At 39.1% G+C, this 22,384-nt stretch overlaps 2 protein-coding genes and 1 long non-coding RNA gene across 3 annotated transcripts; 2 read left to right on the top strand and 1 right to left on the bottom strand.

The window, feature by feature from the left end:
- Window positions 1–1,029: 1,029 nt before the first annotated feature.
- On the top strand, window positions 1,030–3,910 carry LOC117344370 (E3 ubiquitin-protein ligase TRIM56-like). The gene has a single exon (XM_033907120.1). It carries the CDS (start codon window positions 1,102–1,104, stop codon window positions 3,220–3,222), a length of 2,121 nt encoding a protein of 706 aa, XP_033763011.1. The 5' UTR covers window positions 1,030–1,101; the 3' UTR covers window positions 3,223–3,910.
- Window positions 3,911–4,293: 383 nt separating this feature from the next.
- Window positions 4,294–22,232, bottom strand: LOC117343813 (peroxisomal bifunctional enzyme-like). The gene is made up of 18 exons (XM_033906330.1): window positions 21,761–22,232; window positions 20,991–21,130; window positions 20,371–20,509; window positions 18,042–18,198; window positions 17,443–17,572; window positions 17,002–17,051; window positions 16,371–16,517; window positions 15,715–15,864; window positions 13,671–13,814; window positions 12,520–12,639; window positions 11,388–11,540; window positions 11,124–11,192; window positions 10,372–10,474; window positions 10,049–10,195; window positions 7,221–7,345; window positions 6,850–6,947; window positions 5,875–5,984; window positions 4,294–5,357 (listed from the first exon to the last, which is right to left on the bottom strand). Exons 1-18 carry the CDS (start codon window positions 21,829–21,831, stop codon window positions 5,257–5,259), a joined length of 2,154 nt encoding a protein of 717 aa, XP_033762221.1. The 5' UTR covers window positions 21,832–22,232; the 3' UTR covers window positions 4,294–5,256.
- LOC117343814 lies at window positions 14,633–15,012 on the top strand. The gene is made up of 3 exons (XR_004536085.1): window positions 14,633–14,747; window positions 14,825–14,936; window positions 14,979–15,012. It is a non-coding gene; the product is annotated as an uncharacterized LOC117343814 (long non-coding RNA).
- Window positions 22,233–22,384: the final 152 nt, after the last annotated feature.

Here is a 22,384-nt window from a genome sequence, read left to right on the forward strand (position 1 = left end):
ACACTTGTCCATTTATCGTTGTGTTTATTATACCCTCTTTGTGCCGCACAAAAGACTCTGGTAGTGTATGATAAATGTATAATCGTATTGGTATTTAATTTGCTCATGAATTCAATTTTTATTTGCTCTTACGTGTCAACCTGAAAATTATAATTTCTTTGTGGTAGAGTGGAGCATTTAAACGTTTGAATAGCATCTCTGTGAAAGGCCGTTAGTGTCCCCCGCGACATTAATGGTGTTCCCTATTGTTGGAGGCCAGTTATTAAAAAGGACAGTTTACATACGGGTACTTTTATTCGGGACTAAATAACTTTGACGGTTCCTATGCTGCAATACGTACCAGTATATAATATTGAGTGTGTTTTCAACTACCGATTTGTTTAAATGTGTGTAGCCATTTTGGACAACGGTAAAAAGAGGTTATTGCCGTACAACAATCTGACATCCGGAGATACAGGCCGATACTGAGGTAAACCATGTTATTAGCCGTGATATAATTAGGTTGAACATTATTTTACTTTAAGCATTTCAACAGTTATCAACGGAACAGAGATGGTAAAACTTTACCCATCCTCTGTTGTTCATAGAATCTTTGCGATGTCCTTGGATTTTCCTGAAAATTAGAAATCTGTCGATGGTGTGGCATATTAGATTTTTATCGTAGGATATTTGTATCTAAAATAGAATACGAATGTTGTTATGTACTGCTGATGTTGTCAAGAGAAACCTGTATAACTCAAGGGAGATAACTACAGTAGTTTGCATGTTACCAGACAGATCCTTGATAACTAGGATTAAAGTATCGTTTCTCTAGAATCTTACACTTTACCAGGGAGTTCAGTAGACCCCTGAGTGAATAGTTTAGACTCCCTAAAATGATATCTGAATCTTGCAATTGAAGGCACATATCTATTTGACACTGTTTTCACTCTTCAGATTTATGAGAAATAGTTATTTGAAATTCAAGGCTAGCTGCATGGTGCTCTCGATATTTTTGTATCTTTATTTGTGGCCTCTTCTTTCTACCTGCAGGCCTGTATATTGACCAGGACAAACCGGACCTACCTGCAGGCCTGTATATTGACCAAGACAAACCAGACAATGGTCGGCCGGAGTACGGAGGACTTTCTAACCTGTCACCTGTGTAAGAAGTATTACACAGACCCACGGTATCTCCCATGTCTCCACACGCTGTGTAAGAAGTGTATCACTCAAGATGTTCAAAACACTGGTGGTCAACCCGGCCACTACGCATGCCCATTGTGCTTCAAACCCGCGGGATTCTCGCGAAATAACGCCCCACAGAGTACCATCGAAAACCTCCCAGAAAACACAATGGTTTCGGGAATGGTGGACGTGGTTCTGGCGCGGAATTCAATGAAAGTTCCATGCCAACCATGTTCAAGAAAGAAGAAGTCGATCGACGCCACCCACTGGTGTCGGTATTGTAGCGAAACACTCTGTGATGATTGTACAGACTTCCATCAATCTCTGAAGAAAACAATGAAGCATAAAGTCATGGATCTCGCTACCATGAGGAAGATGTCCATCCGTGATATGATGGCGCCCCCTACTTGTAAATATCACGAGGACGAGGTTCTAACACAGTATTGTGATGACCACGAGGAACTTCTGTGTAATATTTGTATTGCGACGCGTCACCGGAAGTGTGGGAGTGTCCGTGAAGTGGCGGAAGTGGTGGAAACTAAACAAAATGGCGTAAAGTCACTACAGGACAGACTTAGCGAACAGACTCGCGGTGCAGAATACGTTGCAGACGACAGACAAATGGCAGTCAGACATATGGACAACAACATGGCAACAGTACTTGACGAAGTAAAATCGTTGAGAAAGAGAATTAATGACATGCTTCAGAAATGCGAAATTCAACTGGCTACAGAGCTCAAGGAAATCGGATCTCAGGAGAAGGAGAGACTAGGGGAACAAGTAAGGAATGCTCAGTCACTTTTAAGTGCTGCAAGTAATTCAAAAGAAATACTGAAACAATCTAAAGAAAATGGCGGCGACATCCACTTTCTTCAGTGGATGAACCAAGTCGAGAATGCCGTAGAAGACTTTTCGATGAGATTCCGAGGCCTAAGCACTGACATGTCTAAACGAAACGTCACATTTATTGCTGACAACAAACTGACCAGTCTGACACAAAATATCACCAAACTCGGGACAATTCAAGTCAGCAACCCATCAGGCCCAATCCACTCAAAATCGCCAAGATCCAAACCGTCGTCGTCAAGGTCAAAAACTCTGTCGTCAAGGTCTAGTAGCATTATCTCGGAAAGGTTACTGAGAAGGAGAAGCAGAACACGGTCACTGTTTAGAGAACTCACTCCGTACGCCGATTCTGTATTCTTAGGTGATGACGATGGAAGGGAATTCCAAAAGTCACGTAAGTCCACTTCGCTACTTCCGGTATTCTCGGCGCGGACACCCTCCGACATTCTTCCTAGCTGGTTGACAGGAATAGCTCAGTTGAGTACTGGCTTGTGGATATTTGCAGATAAAAACAACAAAAAACTCAAACTCTGCGATTCGTATTTCCAGTTCAAATCAGAGAGGATCATACGCGACGAACCATTCGACGTTGCCGCAATTGGTCATGGCGAATTCGCAGTCACTGTTCCCGATGCTAGAGTGATTGAGTTCTTCCTTGCCATCAACGGAATAAGCCCAATCCGGACTATAAAGGCTACAGAAAAGTACCACGGAATTAGCATAGCATTCGAGAGGATAGCAGTCACGTGTCTCTCCATGTATCCACCCGCCGTGCGGGTTCTGATGAAGGACGGTACCCTGCTGCACCACATAGCTCCAGAGGATGGGTTCCGCCCACTGTTACTAAAACCGCTGTATGTCACGTGGGATAGTGGCGGGAGATTTCTCTACGTGTCCGATACACAGAAAGATCGGGTGGTGTGTCTGGATGCGTCTAAAACTTTAAAGTTTGATTATAAACATTCCTGTCTTGCATCACCCCGGGGAATAGCCCGTGGGGAAGGGGATACATTCTATGTTTGTGGGTGGGGCACGGATAACATACAGCATGTTGACGGTCGTGGAGTCCTTATCCGAGAACACCTCCAGCGACATGACGGTGTCATGGGGCCGCAGGCCGTCAGTGTCTCGCACGACAACGAAAAGCTCGTAGTGACTCTTGACCCCACCAGCTGTAATAGTGACGTCATATTTGTATTCAACACGTGATCATGATGCTTGTGATCCATGTCTTGTTTAGATAGGACGACAGTAATTATTACATTCCTTCGTTCGGACATCAGAAACATCTACATTTTCTATCGATGAAATCTATGTCCGAACGATGATTCTTTGAGTGAACGCCGAAATGTACAGGGAAAATGTGTATTGCAGACAATTACCGGATGTCTTTGCGGTAATTAGTGATACTTTGGTCGAATTTTAGAATTTTCAGAACTGAATACTCGAAGAACTTTGGTTTATCTTGCGAGTAAGACTGTCGTATTCATGTAAAGAGTATAGCGTTTACTACTTGGAAAAATCCATATTTTCCACTACGTTTACTTTTGACGACCTAAACTTTATTCAAACGAAGGAATGCAACTTTAAGTACAAGACTAATAGGCGCTACCATTTTTATATAATATTAGAAATAATAGTATTTAAAAGCAGACTCTTACATTAAAAAATACACATGATCAAATCATTCATATTCTACTGTGTAATAGGTATTTTCGTTGTATCAACGTTTTTTGCCTATAATTCACAATTCATCATTAAAGGAAACTCCAAAAACAGGGAGTATTGAAATATAGTCAATTAACAGACCAACGTGAAGGTCATTATATGACCTTTCATAGGCGCTATTAAGATTTTCGATATTTTTTTTTCATACCGAATAAAAGACATTTTACTTCAGTATTAAATGTATGTTTTATTTCTCATTGGAAGCGACGTTTTAAACAAAGAGTTGTTCTTTATCCTTTCTTTCAGGTTCAATTAAAAGTATGTTTCCATATACATGTGGAATGTATTAATGACTGGGTAGCAACATGTATACAGTACTACATCGTATATTTCAGGACTATATTCAACTTCGACAGGCCCAGTGCTGTAATATGTGGTATCGTAATGACACGTAACTGGTGTGGTAGTGGTATCGTAATGACACGTAACTGGTGTGGTAGTGGTATCGTAATGACACGTAACTGGTGTGGTACTGTCATCACTACACATACCCATTGAATGCAAAAACAAAAAAACACTTTTTTTTATAATTGTTATTTTTTATTATTTTTTATTGAGGTTTTTATTTTTTGATCCAATTTCATTGAAGCATACATATTTCTTAACGGGACTTTGTAATTAAATGGAAACATTAATTCAGACACATTTAATTCCAATTTTTCATTTTTACAACAGCATATTCTATATATACATGTATAACCTCATTGTATCCAATTACCTACAGCATTGCAATGTCACAAAATAATATCATAGTCTTTATAAACAAAAGCACCTACATTCACATCCAATCAGAAACGATGTTACACAGGTGTTCTTGATGTTACCCCAAACACGGTCTACATGTTCATACATAGAGTATCCAATCAGAAACAGCCTTACACCCTGTTCACATACATGTAGTAGTTTTATCCTCTAGCAAAGCTTGATACTATACAAGATCATCAGATTGTATTCAATCATAAACAGTCTTACATAAGTCAATCAAAACCAGTTTTACATAAGATTACCTGACTGTATCCAATCAGAGCCAGCCTGAACCAGCCTTACATGAGGTCATCTGTTTTTATTCAATCAGAAATGTACTGTAATTATCTGTATGAGGTAGATCACCTATAAGCACCATCTTCTATGACATATTTTCTACTGTAAAATTATACTAATACTTAAGACAAAATCAAACATCTTGTATAAAAACAGTAAAAGTTTGTAGTTCCGTAAAAAAAATCTACAAATCAATTAATAGATTTACACATAATTTAACTGATTGTAATCTTTTTGTAATATATCAATAATAAAGTGAAATCTGTTTAAAGTTTAGATAAACAAGAGAGATCTGTACATTGACAATGTAATGTGATCCGTCTACACCAGATCTCCATAATTCTGATTGTGTAATAACTTGGATGATATGGGTCCGGAGTTGTCCAGTAACTTATTCTGTTATCAACACTGATATATTGTCATTTCACACATGAATGTCAGCCTTGACTTCTAGTGACCTTGACCTGTGATAACCTACAGTTTGGCCCCAGGACTGGCCATCCACTGTGACATGGGGATGTTCTGCTCGCTGAGTCTCCGTAACAGTAGACTGGGCACCCAATGTTTGCTGTATGCTGTAATGGGTGAAAGCATACCTGTTACATTGATACATAAACATGTATATATATATGTTGTCCATATACTACTTATAGCACTGAGTAGTAGAGAATTATACACTTTTGTAAAATTGAAAATGATTACATGTATAATTATCAAAACACCTAATTTCTATAACAAAATATCAAAATGAAATTAAAAGGGGTTTCTGACTTTTTAAATAAGTGCAGTGACTTTATTACAGCCACATGTTATGAATGATGACCTTCTCATGAATTTGTTTAATGAAATCAGTTGAACAATTTCTGCCATGTGTTGAAATTGTCAATTTTTTTCACTAGATTTCTATACTTTCAAGAAATAAGGCCAGATAGTGTCTTGCTAACTGTTCACAAAATTTACAAAATTTCACCCAAGATTTGTGTCAAATTGACCATCTTTCCAGTTTCTTCATAACATACAGAATCTTAAAATAAATCTTAATTTCAAAAATAAATTGATTACTAAATTATCAGAAACAGTCCCAGTACTTACGGAAGGTTTCATGGTAATAGCAGATTCTGTCGTAAACACGACTCAATCCTACTTGATTGGCGTAGTACATGGGGCCTCCGAGATACTTGGGGAAGGTGAAGCCGTACAGCCTGTTAACAACAAAACACTGTCAAAACACGGAACCAAATCAAGGATTTTATATGACAATGTATAAAATGGAACCAAATCCAGGATTTTATATGATAATGTATAAAATGGAACCAAATCCACGATTTTATATGATAATGTATAAAATGGAACCAAATCCAGGATTTTATATGATAATGTATAAAATGGAACCAAATCCACGATTTTATATGATAATGTATAAAATGGAACCAAATTAAGGATTTTATATGATAATGTATAAAATGGAACCAAATCAAGGATTTTATATAATAATGTTTGATTAACGAAATATTGATTTATATGGAGAATCAAGATTATCAGACCAGGCATTCCAGAAGAGAGAGTTTTCCTTGATTTGAATTTTACCGAGGTTTTTTCAAAACTCTGACCAGGAAAATAAGATTGATCAAGCCTATATACTGAATATTTCCAGGAACTATTGAAATTCTTTCAGCAATATTTAAGTTTAACTTAAAATGTTAGTGATGTATGCAATATGACACATCACAAATGGTGAGTTCAGGCTCCTACTAGACTAAATTGTATTATTAATGTAAAATAATATGTAGGTGACAAAATGTGTTTAAAATATGCATTGGGCTAAATATTCAATTAACAGATGTGTACTGTTTCAAATGTCTACCAAACAAACAGTAATATTTACCCAATAAATTACTTACTGGACAACAGTGAACTCACCACAGTGTATGCATTATCCCCAATACTGTATTTTAACTCCGAATATTATCTCTTTTTATATTAGTTTCACAATCTATACACCGGGCATCATGCTATCATCACTATAACGTTAGAAGGGAGATAACTCCCACAAGTCGACTAACTCACCAGCTGATATCGATTTCCTCTGGCCGTTTTGCTATCCCTTCCTCCAGTATTTTAAATCCTTCATTTATACAGGAATACAGCAACCTCTCAATGATCTCCTGTAATATAATATTTAAAAGTTCTCAACAGCAACCTCTCAATGATCTCCTGTAATATAATATTTAAAAGTTCTCAAAGTGATAAAAGGAGCGAGACAGTGCACCTGTCCAGTTACTTTAACTAGTTACAGAATAACATCAGTGTATATAGGTAAAAATGGCTACAGAACAATTATATGGCGAATTGTACAAATAAAAAATGCCAAACATGTTACTTCAGTCACAAGTTAAAAAAAATTATGAGTACATACTGTAGTTATATATATAGTTTACCTGAGAAGAGATAGTGCGGCGTTCTATCCCCAGGTTCCTGCGGTGATTATCCAATATAGAAATCACCTCATCGTCTATTGTGGGAATCTTCCCTCCTGCCTTCTCGTATTTATACCAACCTTTGCCTGAAGTACAACACAAGCAAATATAACCTTACATTTTCTCCAGTTACACGTGTACACCCAGATTTCGCAATATGATTTTTTTCTGGGAACTTTCTGATAAATGTACTCACTGTGTTACTGCTGCCCTTTCAGTGCATCACATGTATGTTAATATTAGTCATGCAGTATAAATATTAAATTTATTTTACAACAATAACAAGAATAAAGTTTTATTCATATCAACTAATAACTTATTAATAAATCACACTTGTTGGCCTGAATAAAGCACACAAGGAGTTTTTAATTACTGTGGGAGGAAACCAAGGGACTCGGAGAAAATCTACATGGTTAGGTATATGATCTCCGGCCCATTCCTTATCACGATTGATCAGGGAAACAAACCTGGCTGCCCAGGTAAATCCAGAGTGTCACTCATCCATCCTCAGTATAATGAAGTCTGTCACTACCACCTATTGATACAATGACCAGGACCTGTCACAGGATGGAGTACAATAGTTGTATACATGTACGGTGTATAACTTTTCTTCAGTCCTACATCCTCACCAGTCCTACATCCTCACCAGCCCTACATCCTCACCAGCCCTACATCCTCACCAGCCCTACATCCTCACCAGTCCTACATCCTCACCAGCCCTACATCCTCACCCGTCCTACATCATCACCAGTCCTACATCATCTCCAGTCCTACATCCTCACCCGTCCTACATCCTCACCCGTCCTACATCCTCACCAGATCTACATCCTCACCACTCCTACATCCTCACCCGTCCTACATCATCACCAGTCCTACATCATCTCCAGTCCTACATCCTCACCCGTCCTACATCCTCCTCAGCCCTACATCCTCACCAGCTCTACATCCTCACCCGTCCTACATCCTCACCAATCCTACATCCTCACCAATCCTACATCCTCACAAACTTTCCTGATACTGCATCCTCCCCAGACTTACATCATCTCCAGTCCTACATCCTCCCAAGACCTACATCCTCACCAGCCCTACATCCTCACCCGTCCTACATCATCACCAGATCTACATCCTCACCCATCCTACATCCTCACCAGTCCTACGTCATCACCCGTCCTACATCTTCACCAGTCCTACATCCTCACCAGTCCTACATCCTCACCAGTCCTACATCCTCACCAGTCCTACATCATCACCCGTCCTACATCCTCATCCATCCTACATCATCACCAGATCTACATCCTCACCAGTCCTACATCCTCACCCGTCCTACATCCTCACCAGTCCTACATCCTCACCAGTCCTACATCCTCACCAGTCCTACATCATCACCCGTCCTACATCCTCATCCATCCTACATCATCACCAGATCTACATCCTCACCAGCCCTACATCATCACCAGCCCTACATCATCACCAGCCCTACATCATCACCAGCCCTACATCCTCACAAACTTTCCTGATACTACATCCTCCCCAGACCTACATCATCTCCAGTCCTACATCCTCCCCAGTCCTACATCATCTCCAGTCCTACATCCTCCCCAGTCCTACATCATCTCCAGTCCTACACCCAACAAAATTTACATCCTCACCAGTCCTACATCCTAACAAGATCTACATCCTCATTGGTCCTACATCCTCACCAGTCCAACATCCTCACCAGCCCTACATCCTCACCCGTCCTACATCCTCACCAGCCCTACATCCTCACCCGTCCTACATCCTCACCAGTCCTACATCCTCACCAGCCCTACATCCTCACCCGTCCTACATCCTCACCAGATCTACATCCTCACCCGTCCTACATTCTCACCAGTCCTACATCCTCACCAGCCCTACATCCTCACCAGTCCTACATCCTCACCAGCCCTACATCCTCACCCGTCCTACATCCTCACCAGATCTACATCCTCACCCGTCCTACATTCTCACCAGTCCTACATCCTCACCCGTCCTACATCCTCACCCGTCCTACATCCTCACCAGATCTACATCCTCACCCGTCCTACATCATCTCCAGTCCTACATCCTCACCCGTCCTACATCCTCCTCAGCCCTACATCCTCACCAGCCCTACATCCTCACAAACTTTCCTGATACTGCATCCTCCCCAGACTTACATCATCTCCAGTCCTACATCCTCCCAAGACCTACATCCTCACCAGCCCTACATCATCACCAGATCTACATCCTCACAAACTTTCCTGATACTACATCCTCCCCAGACCTACATCATCTCCAGTCCTACATCCTCCCCAGTCCTACACCCAACAAAATTTACATCCTCACCAGTCCTACATCCTAACAAGATCTACATCCTCATTGGTCCTACATCCTCACCAGTCCAACATCCTCACTAGCCCTACATCCTCACCAGTCCTACATCCTCACCAGTCCAACATCCTTACAAGATCTACATCCTCACCACCCCTACATCCTCATCAGTCCTACATCCTCACCAGCTGTCCTGATACTACATCCTCACCAGTCCTACATCCTCACCTGTCCAACATCCTCACTAGTCCTACATCCTCCCCAATCCTACATCCTCACCAACTGTCCTGATACTACATCCTCATCAGCCCTACATCCTCCTCAGTCCTACATCCTAACAAATGCTACATCCTCCCCAGTCCTACATCCTCATCAGCCCTACATCCTCCTCAGCCCTACATCCTCCTCAGCCCTACATCCTAACCAATCCTACATCCTCACCAGTCCTACATTCTCACCTGCTTTCCTGCCAAGCCTGCCCTTCTTTGCTAGCATGGTGTTCATGTGACTGTAACGGCTACCCGCCACAAAACGAGTCTCGTCGGTCAGTGTCACACCTAGTGTCTTTGCTATCTCGGCTGTTATCTTCATACTGATATCAAGTCCTGAAAAAGATTTGAGGGATGTTTACATCAGTATAGTAAATGTATTAAATCAGCCAAGCGTGAGGAATGCTTACATCACAATAGTAAATGTAAAGCCAGATGGACAGCAAATGATCTGATAGGCTAAGAATTCAAAGACACACTAGAGTATTAGTTCACCTCCAAAACACTCTCACCTGACAGATCTCTGACCTTGAAGGGCCCCATAGGCATCCCAAAGTCCTCCATCACCTGATCAACCTCCCACGGCAGGGCCCCCTCCTCCACCAGGAATGTGGACTGTGAGAGACAAGTTTCATACACTACATACAATGTATATATGAATTGTAGTTAGTCTTAAACATCTATATGAAGACAATCTAATTAAAATCTAGATTGTCATTCTCACTTCATTCATGTAACATCTAGATTTGGATTAGATTGATATGAAGAGGACAAACTGGTCTTTTTCATATAGATTATCAATTATTGTATCAATAATTTGGAAAATTTGTGCATATAAGATGTAACAAGGAGTTGTCATGCAGAACAATATCAAAAAGAATATAGAATATAGAGATTTAACAATTTAATTCAAACACAGAAATAAACAACAGGCAATAACAACTACTATGTCATCACTATAAAAACTACAATGTAGTATATCATCACAATAAAAACTATATTATATCATCACTATAAAAACTACAATGTATTATATCATCACAATAAAAACTATATTATATCATCAATATAAAAACTACAATGTAGTATATCATCACAATAAAAACTATATCATATCATCAATATAAAAACTACAATGTATTATATCATCATAATAAAAACTACAATGTATCATATTATCAATATAAAAACTACAATGTATTATATTACACCATAAAAAAGCTCATGTACTAGTTTATTTCTAGTATATATCAATATAACTTACTTCATTACCAAACGGTGTGTTCATTCTGTTGGCCAGGAAGCCCTGACAGGATTTCACCAGTACTGGTACCTGTAAACAGCAGACATTGTATTGGTGACTTTCTTAGCATCAACTTGTTGTTTTACAAAAGTAGCAATTTATGTCTAATTGAAAAATTCTGGAATATAAAAAATGATAAAATCTTAAGATATGAGGTTTAACTTATACAAAACATATGTCGTATGTACATCTTAGCATCAACTTGTTGTTTTACTGTTGTCGTACCTTGCCAATAGTCTTGCCCAACTTCATCACTGTAGCAGCTGTTTCTGGCGACGTCTTTGTACTGTAGATATTCTCCAGGAGCTTCATGTGGTATGCAGGGGCGAAAAAATGTACACCAACACACTTCTCTGGTCGCTTTGTTGCTACGGCGATCTGTAACAGGAAATGATTATATACATTTATCTCAAACTTTATATTGAATATTGACTGGTCACTGATTCAAAATTTGGAATTCTCCACGAATACAGAAAACTCAACAGAAACGATCTCCAATGATAATGCTTTACACTATGTTCATTTTATGTGTATGAAAACAACATGCTTATGTCTAAAGGTGACACATCGTAGTTAGGAGATTGATAATCAAATTTCTTTCAATGCTTCTGCTAGGATCCGGCCCTGGACCTCTGAATTACTAGTCTTATGCTCAAATAAGTTCTCTCTAGCCGAGCGGTATGTTGCGCCTAGTATTTACCAGAGTTACATATGCTAAGTCTCCAGGTAAGAACTTGTCCTCATTTCCTGGGGTCATAGTGATATTTTCACAAATGACAGTAAGTATAATTCCTGAGTGCCTACATGGGCTCCAATGTTTGTTTGTTTTTTGTTTAACGTCCTATTAACAGCCAGGGTCATTTAAGGACGTGCCAGGTTCTGGAGGTGGAGGAAAGCTGGAGTACCCAGAGAAAAACCACCGGCCTACGGTCAGTACCTGGCAACTGTCCCACGTAGGTTTTGAACTCGCAACCCTGTGGTGGAGGGCTAGTGATAAAGTATCGGTACACCTTAACCACTCGGCTACTGCGGCCCCTAGGGCTCCTATGTAGCCAAAAGCATGGTAAAATGATTTTCAATTTTTCCTCTAGATCAAACCCAGTATCTCTGGATTGACAACTAGGTTTATGCTCAACCCATCGAGTTAAAAAGAAGTTCTATCTATAGCCAATGGTATATTGCTTTAGTATTTACCAGGCTTACATAGATACAGACTTAGTTGTTGAAATGTATACAGTGTTTATGGGATTACAGTGGACTGCACATGTAAACATCAATACCAGATGGTGGATCAATGTTAACATTAACAGTATTCGTCCTGAAATCTGACTCTCTCAACCATTCAAACTTTACTTACCCTATCAATGTCTAAACTTGAAGTATTTGAACACAAGATGGTGCTTGGTTTGCAAATTCTGTCCAACTTGGCAAAAATTTCTTTTTTTAAATCTATGTTTTCATAGACCGCCTCGATCACCTGACAGAAAAAAAAAACATGAAATAGTTTCTTTCAAAACAGTCAATTACAAAAAGCAACCCTGTTGTTGGAATATATTAATCTATACAACAATTTTGAATTACATTATGTATGTACAGAATCTAGCAGATAAATCAATGCAATCATTACCAAACATTTAGTTATGGGAAATACATGTACAGCTGAACCTTGAACCTCGTTACCTGTCATCCTAGAAGTTGGTGGGGTCATGAAAAAAATATTCCAAGATATATCAAGTATTCAGGTAACTGATCTTATATAGAATACTACTGTTGAAACTTAATTTTGTGCTTGAGTTAAGCAGGGTTTTCAGGCTATCAAGGTTTGGGATATAACAGAGTTTCACTAGTACTGTAGCTGTTTATTACAGTGTATTCTGGTACATCTGACAATAATGTCAAAATCAACATTTCACGCGTAAACTGACTCTCTCTACGGGTGTTTGGGTATAAAATTAATTAACCTTCAGTCAGTAAGAACAAAATTAAATAGATTGATATGATTAGTATAATTTATTAACCTGTTTGAATTACAAAATGTATACAAAATCATGCTCTAGAAAATAAGCGTGAGTTTAAACTATTCAATATCAGCAAAAATTTCAGCAAACAGTTCATCTATAGACAAATTACTTTTACTACATTGTACAATGACAGGTTACCATACCAAGTCGACAACCGTTACATTGTACAATGACAAGTTACCGTACCAAGTCGACAACCGTTACATTGTACAATGACAAGTTACCGTACCAAGTCGACACCCGTTACATTGTACAATGACATGTTACCGTACCAAGTCGACACCCGTTACATTGTACAATGACAAGTTACCGTACCAAGTCGACACCCGTTACATTGTACAATGACATGTTACCGTACCAAGTCGACACCCGTTACATTGTACAATGACATGTTATCGTACCAATTCGACACCCGTTACATTGTACAATGACAAGTTACCATACCAAGTCGACACCCGTTACATTGTACAATGACAAGTTACCATACCAAGTCGACACCCGTCAGGTCGTCATAGCTCATTGTGGGTTTCAGGAGTGATGTGGCTCGCCGACCGACCTCTAATGAAATCTTGCCCAGCTTGACGCTGCCTTCCATCAGCGCCTTGATGGTCCTTATTCCATTATCCAGAAACTACAAAAAAAAAAAAGGAAAGCTTGACTCAGATCTAAATGCAGAAAAAAAACTTTTCCCAGAACCTACTACAAAAACATTTCTCTGAGTTAACAAGAACAAGGCTAACAGTATATGACACAGATTTAACAATTTAGCATATCACAGTTTTTTGTTTCCAAGGTTTATTGCTCTGAGAGCAGCCAGAGTCATTTTGAAATACCTTGTCCCTTTGTAGTAGTTGGTGACTACTTCACTGAGCAACATACGGGAGGCCCGTCCCATGCCATCTAAAGCAATTAGGGTAAAGTATCTTACCCGAGCACACAACCATGATAGCACAGATCGGTCCGTTTCACAACTTCCCGAGAAAAATAAACTGACACTGGAAGGGAGCATTGAACTTTGAACTTTACTTGAGGTCAAGTGGTCTTGCTCTGACTGAGTTATCATCCCCTCCCCCCTCCAAATCACAAAAGCATACTAGGTACTTTGCAATCGTATTGCATATTGTGATACGTACAATACAATTTTTTTTTCATTTTCATGAGTGCGGCAATATATTTCTGTAACACATGGGGACTTTTCTATTGTGTAAAGATGAAGATTTACTATAAAAAGTATAATCAAATGTCTTATTTGGTATACTTTTAATACAAATATGAAAATATTTTCTTTGATTGCCGAAGAGCCCGACTAAGGGTGATGATGGATTATGGTTAACATACAGGTGATGATGGTGTTTGGTTAACATACAGGTGATGATGGTGTTAGGTTACCATACAGGTGATGATGGTGTTTGGTTAATATACAGATGATGATGGTGTATGGTTAACATACAGGTGATGATGGTGTATGGTTAACATACAGGTGATGATGGTGTTTGGTTAACATACAGGTGATGATGGTGTATGGTTAATATACAGGTAATGATGGTGTATGGTTAACATACAGGTGATGATGGTTAACATACAGGTGATGGTGGTGTATGGTTGACATACAGGTGATGATGGTGTTTGGTTAACATACAGGTGATGATGGTGTATGGTTAACATACAGGTGATGATGGTGTTTGGTTAACATACAGGTGATGATGGTGTTTGGTTAACATACAGGTGATGATGGTGTATGGTTAACATACAGGTGATGATGGTTAACATACAGGTGATGATGGTTAACATACAGGTGATGATGGTGTATGGTTAACATACAGGTGATGATGGTTAACATACAGGTGATGATGGTTAACATACAGGAGATGATGGTGTTTGGTTAACATACAGGTGATGATGGTGTTTGGTTAACATACAGATGATGATGGTGTATGGTTAACATACAGGTGATGATGGTGTATGGTTAACATACAGATGATGATGGTGTATGGTTAACATACAGGTAATGGTTGTGTTTGGTTAACATACAGGTGATGATGGTGTATGGTTAACATACAGGTAATGGTCGTGTATGGTTTACATACAGGTGATGATGGTTAACATACAGGTGATGATGGTGTATGGTTAACATACAGGTGATGATGGTGCATGGTTAACATACAGGTGATGATGGTGTATGGTTAACATAAGGTGATGATGGTGTATGGTTAACATACAGGTGATGATGGTGTTTGGTTAACATACAGGTGATGATGGTTAACATTCAGGTGATGATGGTGTATGGTTAACATACAGGTGATGATGGTGTTTGGTTAACATACAGGTGATGATGGTGTATGGTTAACATACAGGTAATGATGGTGTATGGTTAACATACAGGTGATGATGGTGTATGGTTAACATACAGGAGATGATGGTGTTTGGTTAACATACAGGTAATGATGGTGTTTGGTTAACATACAGGTGATGATGGTGTTTGGTTCACATACAGGTAATGATGGTGTTTGGTTAACATACAGGTACGGTACCTTTGAATTCTGCTCCACCAGGTAACAAGGAAGACCAGCACTGAGTATACACACGGCTATCCCCGTCCCCATAGTCCCGGCCCCGATCACTGCCACTGACTTTACAGGAACAGGTTTGGCTGTTTGAGAGTTTCCCCCTGGCATTTCCCACTGTAAAAGATTGTAATGTATAATATTTAATTATACAGACAGAACTTATGATCAGTGGATGGTGAAGCACATATCAAAGGATTTCCCCGAAACCAATAATATTTCTAAATGTGAAGTCTTTCAGTTCCTGTGGTTTTTTTTGGTTTTTTTTCTTAATAAAATAAATGCAGATATCCTGTTTTTCTAGTTTTTATTTTCGAATTAAAAAAAAATTATTTTGAATTTTATGCTTTATGAAATTCAATAAAAGTTTGCTCTACAGAATCAGTTCAGGAAAATCAAATCACACCTGCAAGACAAACATATACAGAATGATCAATGATATGAATGAAATAAATTATGCTTTAATATCTACAATCTGACGCTTGAACATGATGTTCAGGCGCAGTACCTAGAAATATCACCATATAACGGCTGATTTTAATCAGATTGGTATTTACCAGTTTATTTTGCTACTCTGTCCACTAAAGACCTAGAGGTTTTGTACTGGAATCCTAAGGCCTTACCTTTCCAACCAGTCTCTCCGCGAAGAAGGCGTACTGTTGAGCACGTGCCTGTCCAGACTGTCCTAATACCTTGAACAGGGTTTGCTCGTTTTCTACTCCTAAATCGTAAGATTTTCCTGCCGAAGCCTGAACAGCCTTCACACAGTACTAAAACAAAACAAAGACAAACTACATATAAAATATTGAGTCTTCTTCTTCCAATGATACTCTAGTCCAAAATTAATAAAAAAAAACTTTATTGACAGAGAAGGACAAAACATTTCCTCAATTTCAATTACATACTCAAAGTATTGGCATCCTCCACCCCAGTGGAGCCAGACTATTTGTTTATACAACATGGAGGCTTCTAACCCTGACTAACACTTCAGTCCAGTTCTTACTCCTGTCCCTTTATCAATACATAAGGACACTTTAATCTCTATTACACAAACTGGACACTGTACATAAATGTAGGTGCTACTTGGCCCCCAGTGGAGCCAGACTATCTGTTATACAACACAGAGTCTTCTTACCCCAATAATGCTTCAGACCAACGCATCAAATAACTGACTTTGCCCTTTAGTGGATATTGAAGTGAATGAAACCTGTTTATATAATTATATAGATATAATATATTATACAATGTACATACCACTGGTGCCTCGAATCCTTTGTATTTCCTTTTCACTTGAGCCATGGCAGCTACAATGAAATATTATGACCTCTCTACCAACTGTCAATCATACATTTAATGCACATTTAAAATATAATATTTTTTCTGTCTCAACCCCCTTCTTTGTTTGCCTAGTTTATCAAAGATCACAGATCCACATATTCTATTGTAAAATGCATTTAAATGTTTAATGAAATATGTTACATGTTCTGGACAAGTAATTGGCTTAGACAAAAGGCGATGGATAATGACCTTGACTCCTTTCTTTGGCCTTCACCTTGAAGGGGTATATATCCTGTACTTGAACCAATTTATTCCTTGTTATATATCACAGATCTATAAATATCCATAAAAGATATACTATGCATCAGAAGTTATACAAGAATTGAGTCAGCAGTCTAGTTTTGTTAAACAAGGTACCATCAGCATATTTCTGGACATTTTCAGCATCGGGCACCGCTCTGCCCCGTAGTCTCCGTGGGATAGTGGAATGTCCTACCACACTCATCGCATACTTGATACCGGCATTTACTATATCTCCTGTTACAATCTGTAATGAAAAAAAAAGAAAAAAATTGAAATGTGAAGTTTGCGAAAAGATTATTAGCTTGTAGGAGATCCTTCAGCAACATATTCTCTGGTCAATATTGAAGTGAACCAATTATAATGACGTATTATCTAATTACATACTGTTGACTTAATCAGAATATTCAGTAAGGATCTGCAACAATAATGGTTTGTAAGAATTTGATGGCCAAAAACAACATATTGTGCAAATCAAATGTTCTATTTGATCATTTAACCTAACAGCCAAACAATTAAAGGCAGTATATGAAGTTTGAATCAGAATGTCTAATCAGAACTCAGCTAGAGTACACAAACTAATACATTAACAGTGACCTAGAACTTTGACCTTAGGAACTAAAAGACAAAACAGTGACCTTGAACTTTGACCTTAGGAACTAAAAGACAATCCACAGAACCAAGTGTTTCAGTAAGACTTTGACAACTTGACCCACCTCATCAATGATTCCATATTTCTTAGCCTGCTCCGCTGGAACATGACGTCCTGAAGTTATCATATCAAAGGCGATGGGAAGTCCTGTGACACGAGGCAGTCTCTGGGTCCCCGCAGCACCGGGTAAAATCCCGAGAGCCACCTCCGGAAATCCAACCCTGAAAGAAAGTGTTTCTGCAGTGTTTCTTTAGTGCTTATTTAGATAAACAAGAATTCCACGGAAGTGGAGGTGTCGCCTGTGTATGCGAATAATTAAAGGGTCATAACTCTTTAAAATTAGGACTTGAATAAAAAAACAAGCAATACTAGCTCAGCATGAAGTTTCGAATTAATCCATTAAAATATAGAAACCGTTTTCGGAAAAAAATAAATGGCTATAACTCTTTTAAAAACTTGCGAAAGACTTCCCATGAAATTTTGAATTAATTCCAGTAATTAAAGGGCCATAACTCTTTAAAACTAGGACTTGATTGAAAAAAAACAATAACAAACTTGTCCACAGTATTATGGTAACGAACATTCTATTTTCGCAAAAAAAATTAAAGGGCTATAACTCTTTTAAAAAGGTCCGAATAAATTTGGTTAACGAACTTGTCCACAGTATTATGGTAACAAACCTTCCCATGAAGTTTCAAATTAATCCTGTAATAATTATTCAAGTTATTGAGTGGAAACCATTTTCGCAAAATATTAAAGGGCCATAACTCTTTTAAAATGGTGCGAATAAATTTGGTTAACGAACTTGTCCACAGTATTATGGTAACAAACCTTCCCATGAAGTTTCAAATTAATCCTGTAATAATTATTCAAGTTATTGAGTGGAAACCATTTTCGCAAAAAATTAAAGGGCTATAACTCTTTTAAAAAGGTGCGAATAATTTTGGTTATCGAACTTGTCCGAGCTATCATGGTAATGAACCTTCCCATGAAGTTTCGAATTAATCCGTTCTAAACTACTAAAGTTATCGCACGAAAACCATTTTCCGGACGACGCTGACGCCGACACCGACACTGACGCCGCCGAAAAGTAATACCTATATGTCTCCTTTTTCAAAGGCGACACAAAAAGAACTGTTCCAGTACCTGATATTAAGAAGAAACTAAAGTAGGATCTTCAGTACTGTACAAGTCCCTGTTACTGTGTTTTAAATATAAACCTGCTGATATTTTCAGGATGATTTAGAGTTAACATGACAAACTTTTGATGTGTTACTGACAATTGTGCCTATTCACATTTTGAATGAAGTTATAACTGCCGTCAATGGCCAGTGTACAAGTTTAGAATACAATTTTTGTTTTGGTGAAGAAAAATAACTTTGCTGATCACATTTACCAGTTAAACAGACAGATCATCTGTTTTTGATGAGAAGAGTGCCACCCTAGTGACAGAGGAGTGCCACCCTTGTGACAGAGGAGTGCCACCCTAGTGTTAGAGGAGTGCCACCCTAGTGACAGAGGAGTGCCACCCTTGTGACAGAGGAGTACCACCCTAGTGACAGAAGAGGGCCACCCTAGTGTTAGAGGAATGCCACCTTAGTGACAGAGGCGTGCCACCCTTATGACAGAGGAGTGCCACCCTTGTGACAAAGGAGTGCGACCCTTGTGACAAAGGAGTGCCACCCTCAAGACAGAGGAGTGCCACCCTAGTTACAGAAAAATGCCAACCTAGTTACAGAAGAATGCCATTCTAGTGACCAAGGAGTGCCACCCTAGTTACAGAGGAGTGCTACCCTAGTTACAGAAATATGCCATCCTAGTAACAGAGGAGTGCCACCCTAGTAACAGAGGAATGCCACACTAGTGACAGTGGAGTGCCATACTAGTGACAGAGGAGTGCCACACTAGTGAAATTGTGCCACCCTAGTGACAGAGGAGTGCCACCCTAGTGACAGAAGAATGCCACCCTTGTGACAGAAGAGTGCCACCCTTGTGACAGAGGAGTGCCACCTTAGTGACAGAGGAGGCCACCCTAGTACCAGTGGTGTGTCATCCTAGTGACAGAGAAATGTAACCTAAGTGACAGAGGAGTACCATCATAGTGACAGAGGAGGGCCAACCCTAGTGACAGAGGAGGGCCACCCTAGTGACAGAGGAGTGCCACTCTACTGACAGAGTAGTGCCACCCAAGTGACAAAGGAGTGCCACCCAAGTGACAGAGGAGGGCCACCCTAGAGAGACAAGAGGGACATCATTGAAAGACAGAACAGGGCCACCCTGTAGCAACTTACTTTGCAGACTTGAGGGCCACTCTGTAGTGACAGAACAGTGCCACCCTTGTGACAGAGGAGTACCATCATAGTGACAGAGGAGGGCCAACCCTAGATACTTACTTTGCAGACTTGAGGGCCACTCTGTAGTGACAGAACAGTGCCATTTCGAGGCCACCTCCCAGACAGGTTCCGTGGATAGCAGCCACCACTGGTTTACCACTTTGCTCAATGCCATTGCCCACAGGAACCAACCAAGGATCTGCTTAGAAAATCATATATTTTGACTTCAGAAACACATTTCTAATTAACAACCTTTCAAAATAACATGCACATTGTACGATTTTGATGGTTGAAACTTGCAAAAATATACCTTTCTGAATTGTATTGATGTACGTTAAAGAGAAATACAAAACTAAACAAATTTTTCCCAACTATACTTGTTACCTCTGACCCGTTTGTAGACTTCGTAACTTTCAACTTGTTCAGTTTCTGTTTTGTATTTCAGGGAAATGGCTAAGCCTGTTCTCATGATCAAATAAATTTTGGTTATTCATCAAATTTTTTCATCAAACAAAAGCTTAAAACGAACACTGAACAAGGACAGGAAAGTGTAGATCTAGTCATGGGCCATTCGATCATCAATGTTTTAAAAGGGTAGATTTAGTCATATGGGCCATTCTCCAATGTTTTTAAAATCTTCATCGGTATTTCATTATACAGTAATGAAAAACAATCTTGACCTCTTTTTGGACCACTGAATTCTCGAATGTCCGCTCCAGCAGGAAATGTCCTTCCTTTCCCTGCTATGACAATTGCCTTCACTTTTTTGTCCTTTGTCGCCTTTGACATCCCATCAGCCAAACCTTTTCTGACAGCATAACTGCAAAAACCATCAGAAAAACATTCAAGGCAATGTGTATATATGCATATACTGTATGTAATGTGAAACATATAGTATACATGTAGTGTGCCATAAATACATAGGATATTAAATGAGTTTCCATTTCAGTCTGTCCTGAATCTGTATGTTTTATTTCTTTTATACATTATATTGTGATGAGTGACTGGAAATCTATAGAGCTCACTATACAGTATATATGTAACTTGGCTATACCACCTGGGATTATGTAATTTGCAGATATTCGGCATCCCTGAAAGAGCGTGTCGTCTACATCTTGGTGGTGTATAATGTATTCTGCTGGAGAGTATATATAAAAAGGTCACCTTATTTTACCAGCACCCTATAACTTGAAGTATAAGCTAGTCTACACAAGTTATATTGTTATTCATGAGGACATCAACAACTAGTGTACCCCATGTACAGGACAGACATGTCCTTCTGTATGTAAAAGGTTAGACTATCATACCCGCCAGCATAAAGGGGTGGTGGTTGTGGATTTTTCATCATAGACTATATAATACTTGCTTGATGTACTAAAGTTAAAGTAGGATGCATGCATGCAGACAAACGACTATCAGTGCAAAAGTTTATAACTGTTTTTATATTTACCTGAGTGCGTTGACAGGTGGGTTGTTAACAAGTAAGAGTGCGACAGAGCCGTTCACACTGTAGTCGACCATGATGGCGGGTTACACAGTCACATAATATGACCCTCTACCAGTCTAAAGTCTGTCTTATCTGACGGTCTACTGCAGTCTATTTGTGACCCAATTTTTGACCCCTAGTTTTAACTTTTTCCTGTGAACCTGCATACGGTAGCACAAGCTCTTGCATAAATACACTTAACTAATATGTTTTTATCCTGCACAAATAGATCTACAGTAGGCCTAGATCTATGCATAACTCTACTTCGTTGAATTAGGTAAGGAGTACATGTAACAAGGCCCGATATCACAACGAAATAGAAAGTGACAGAAAGATTCCGGACAGAAACACTTCTAAAAGGAAGTGTCCGGTGAAGTGGAATCATAGGTCCTGTACTGGAAAACAACTAGGCCTTATAACCAATAAATAAGTAAGTGGTCAGATTCGAAAGGGGGGGGGGGGGGGGGGGGAGGATAAAAAAAAAATACTTTATGTGACCTAAATAATACATGTTGGTCTTAGGTCTAGTTCCTTAATGTCTATGTTTTGGTGTGAGCGGCGTGAATTGTAATATGTCCGTTGTATTTC

Source organism: Pecten maximus, chromosome 15 (assembly GCF_902652985.1).
Source record: "Pecten maximus chromosome 15, xPecMax1.1, whole genome shotgun sequence".
In the NCBI taxonomy this organism is placed as follows: domain Eukaryota; kingdom Metazoa; phylum Mollusca; class Bivalvia; order Pectinida; family Pectinidae; genus Pecten; species Pecten maximus.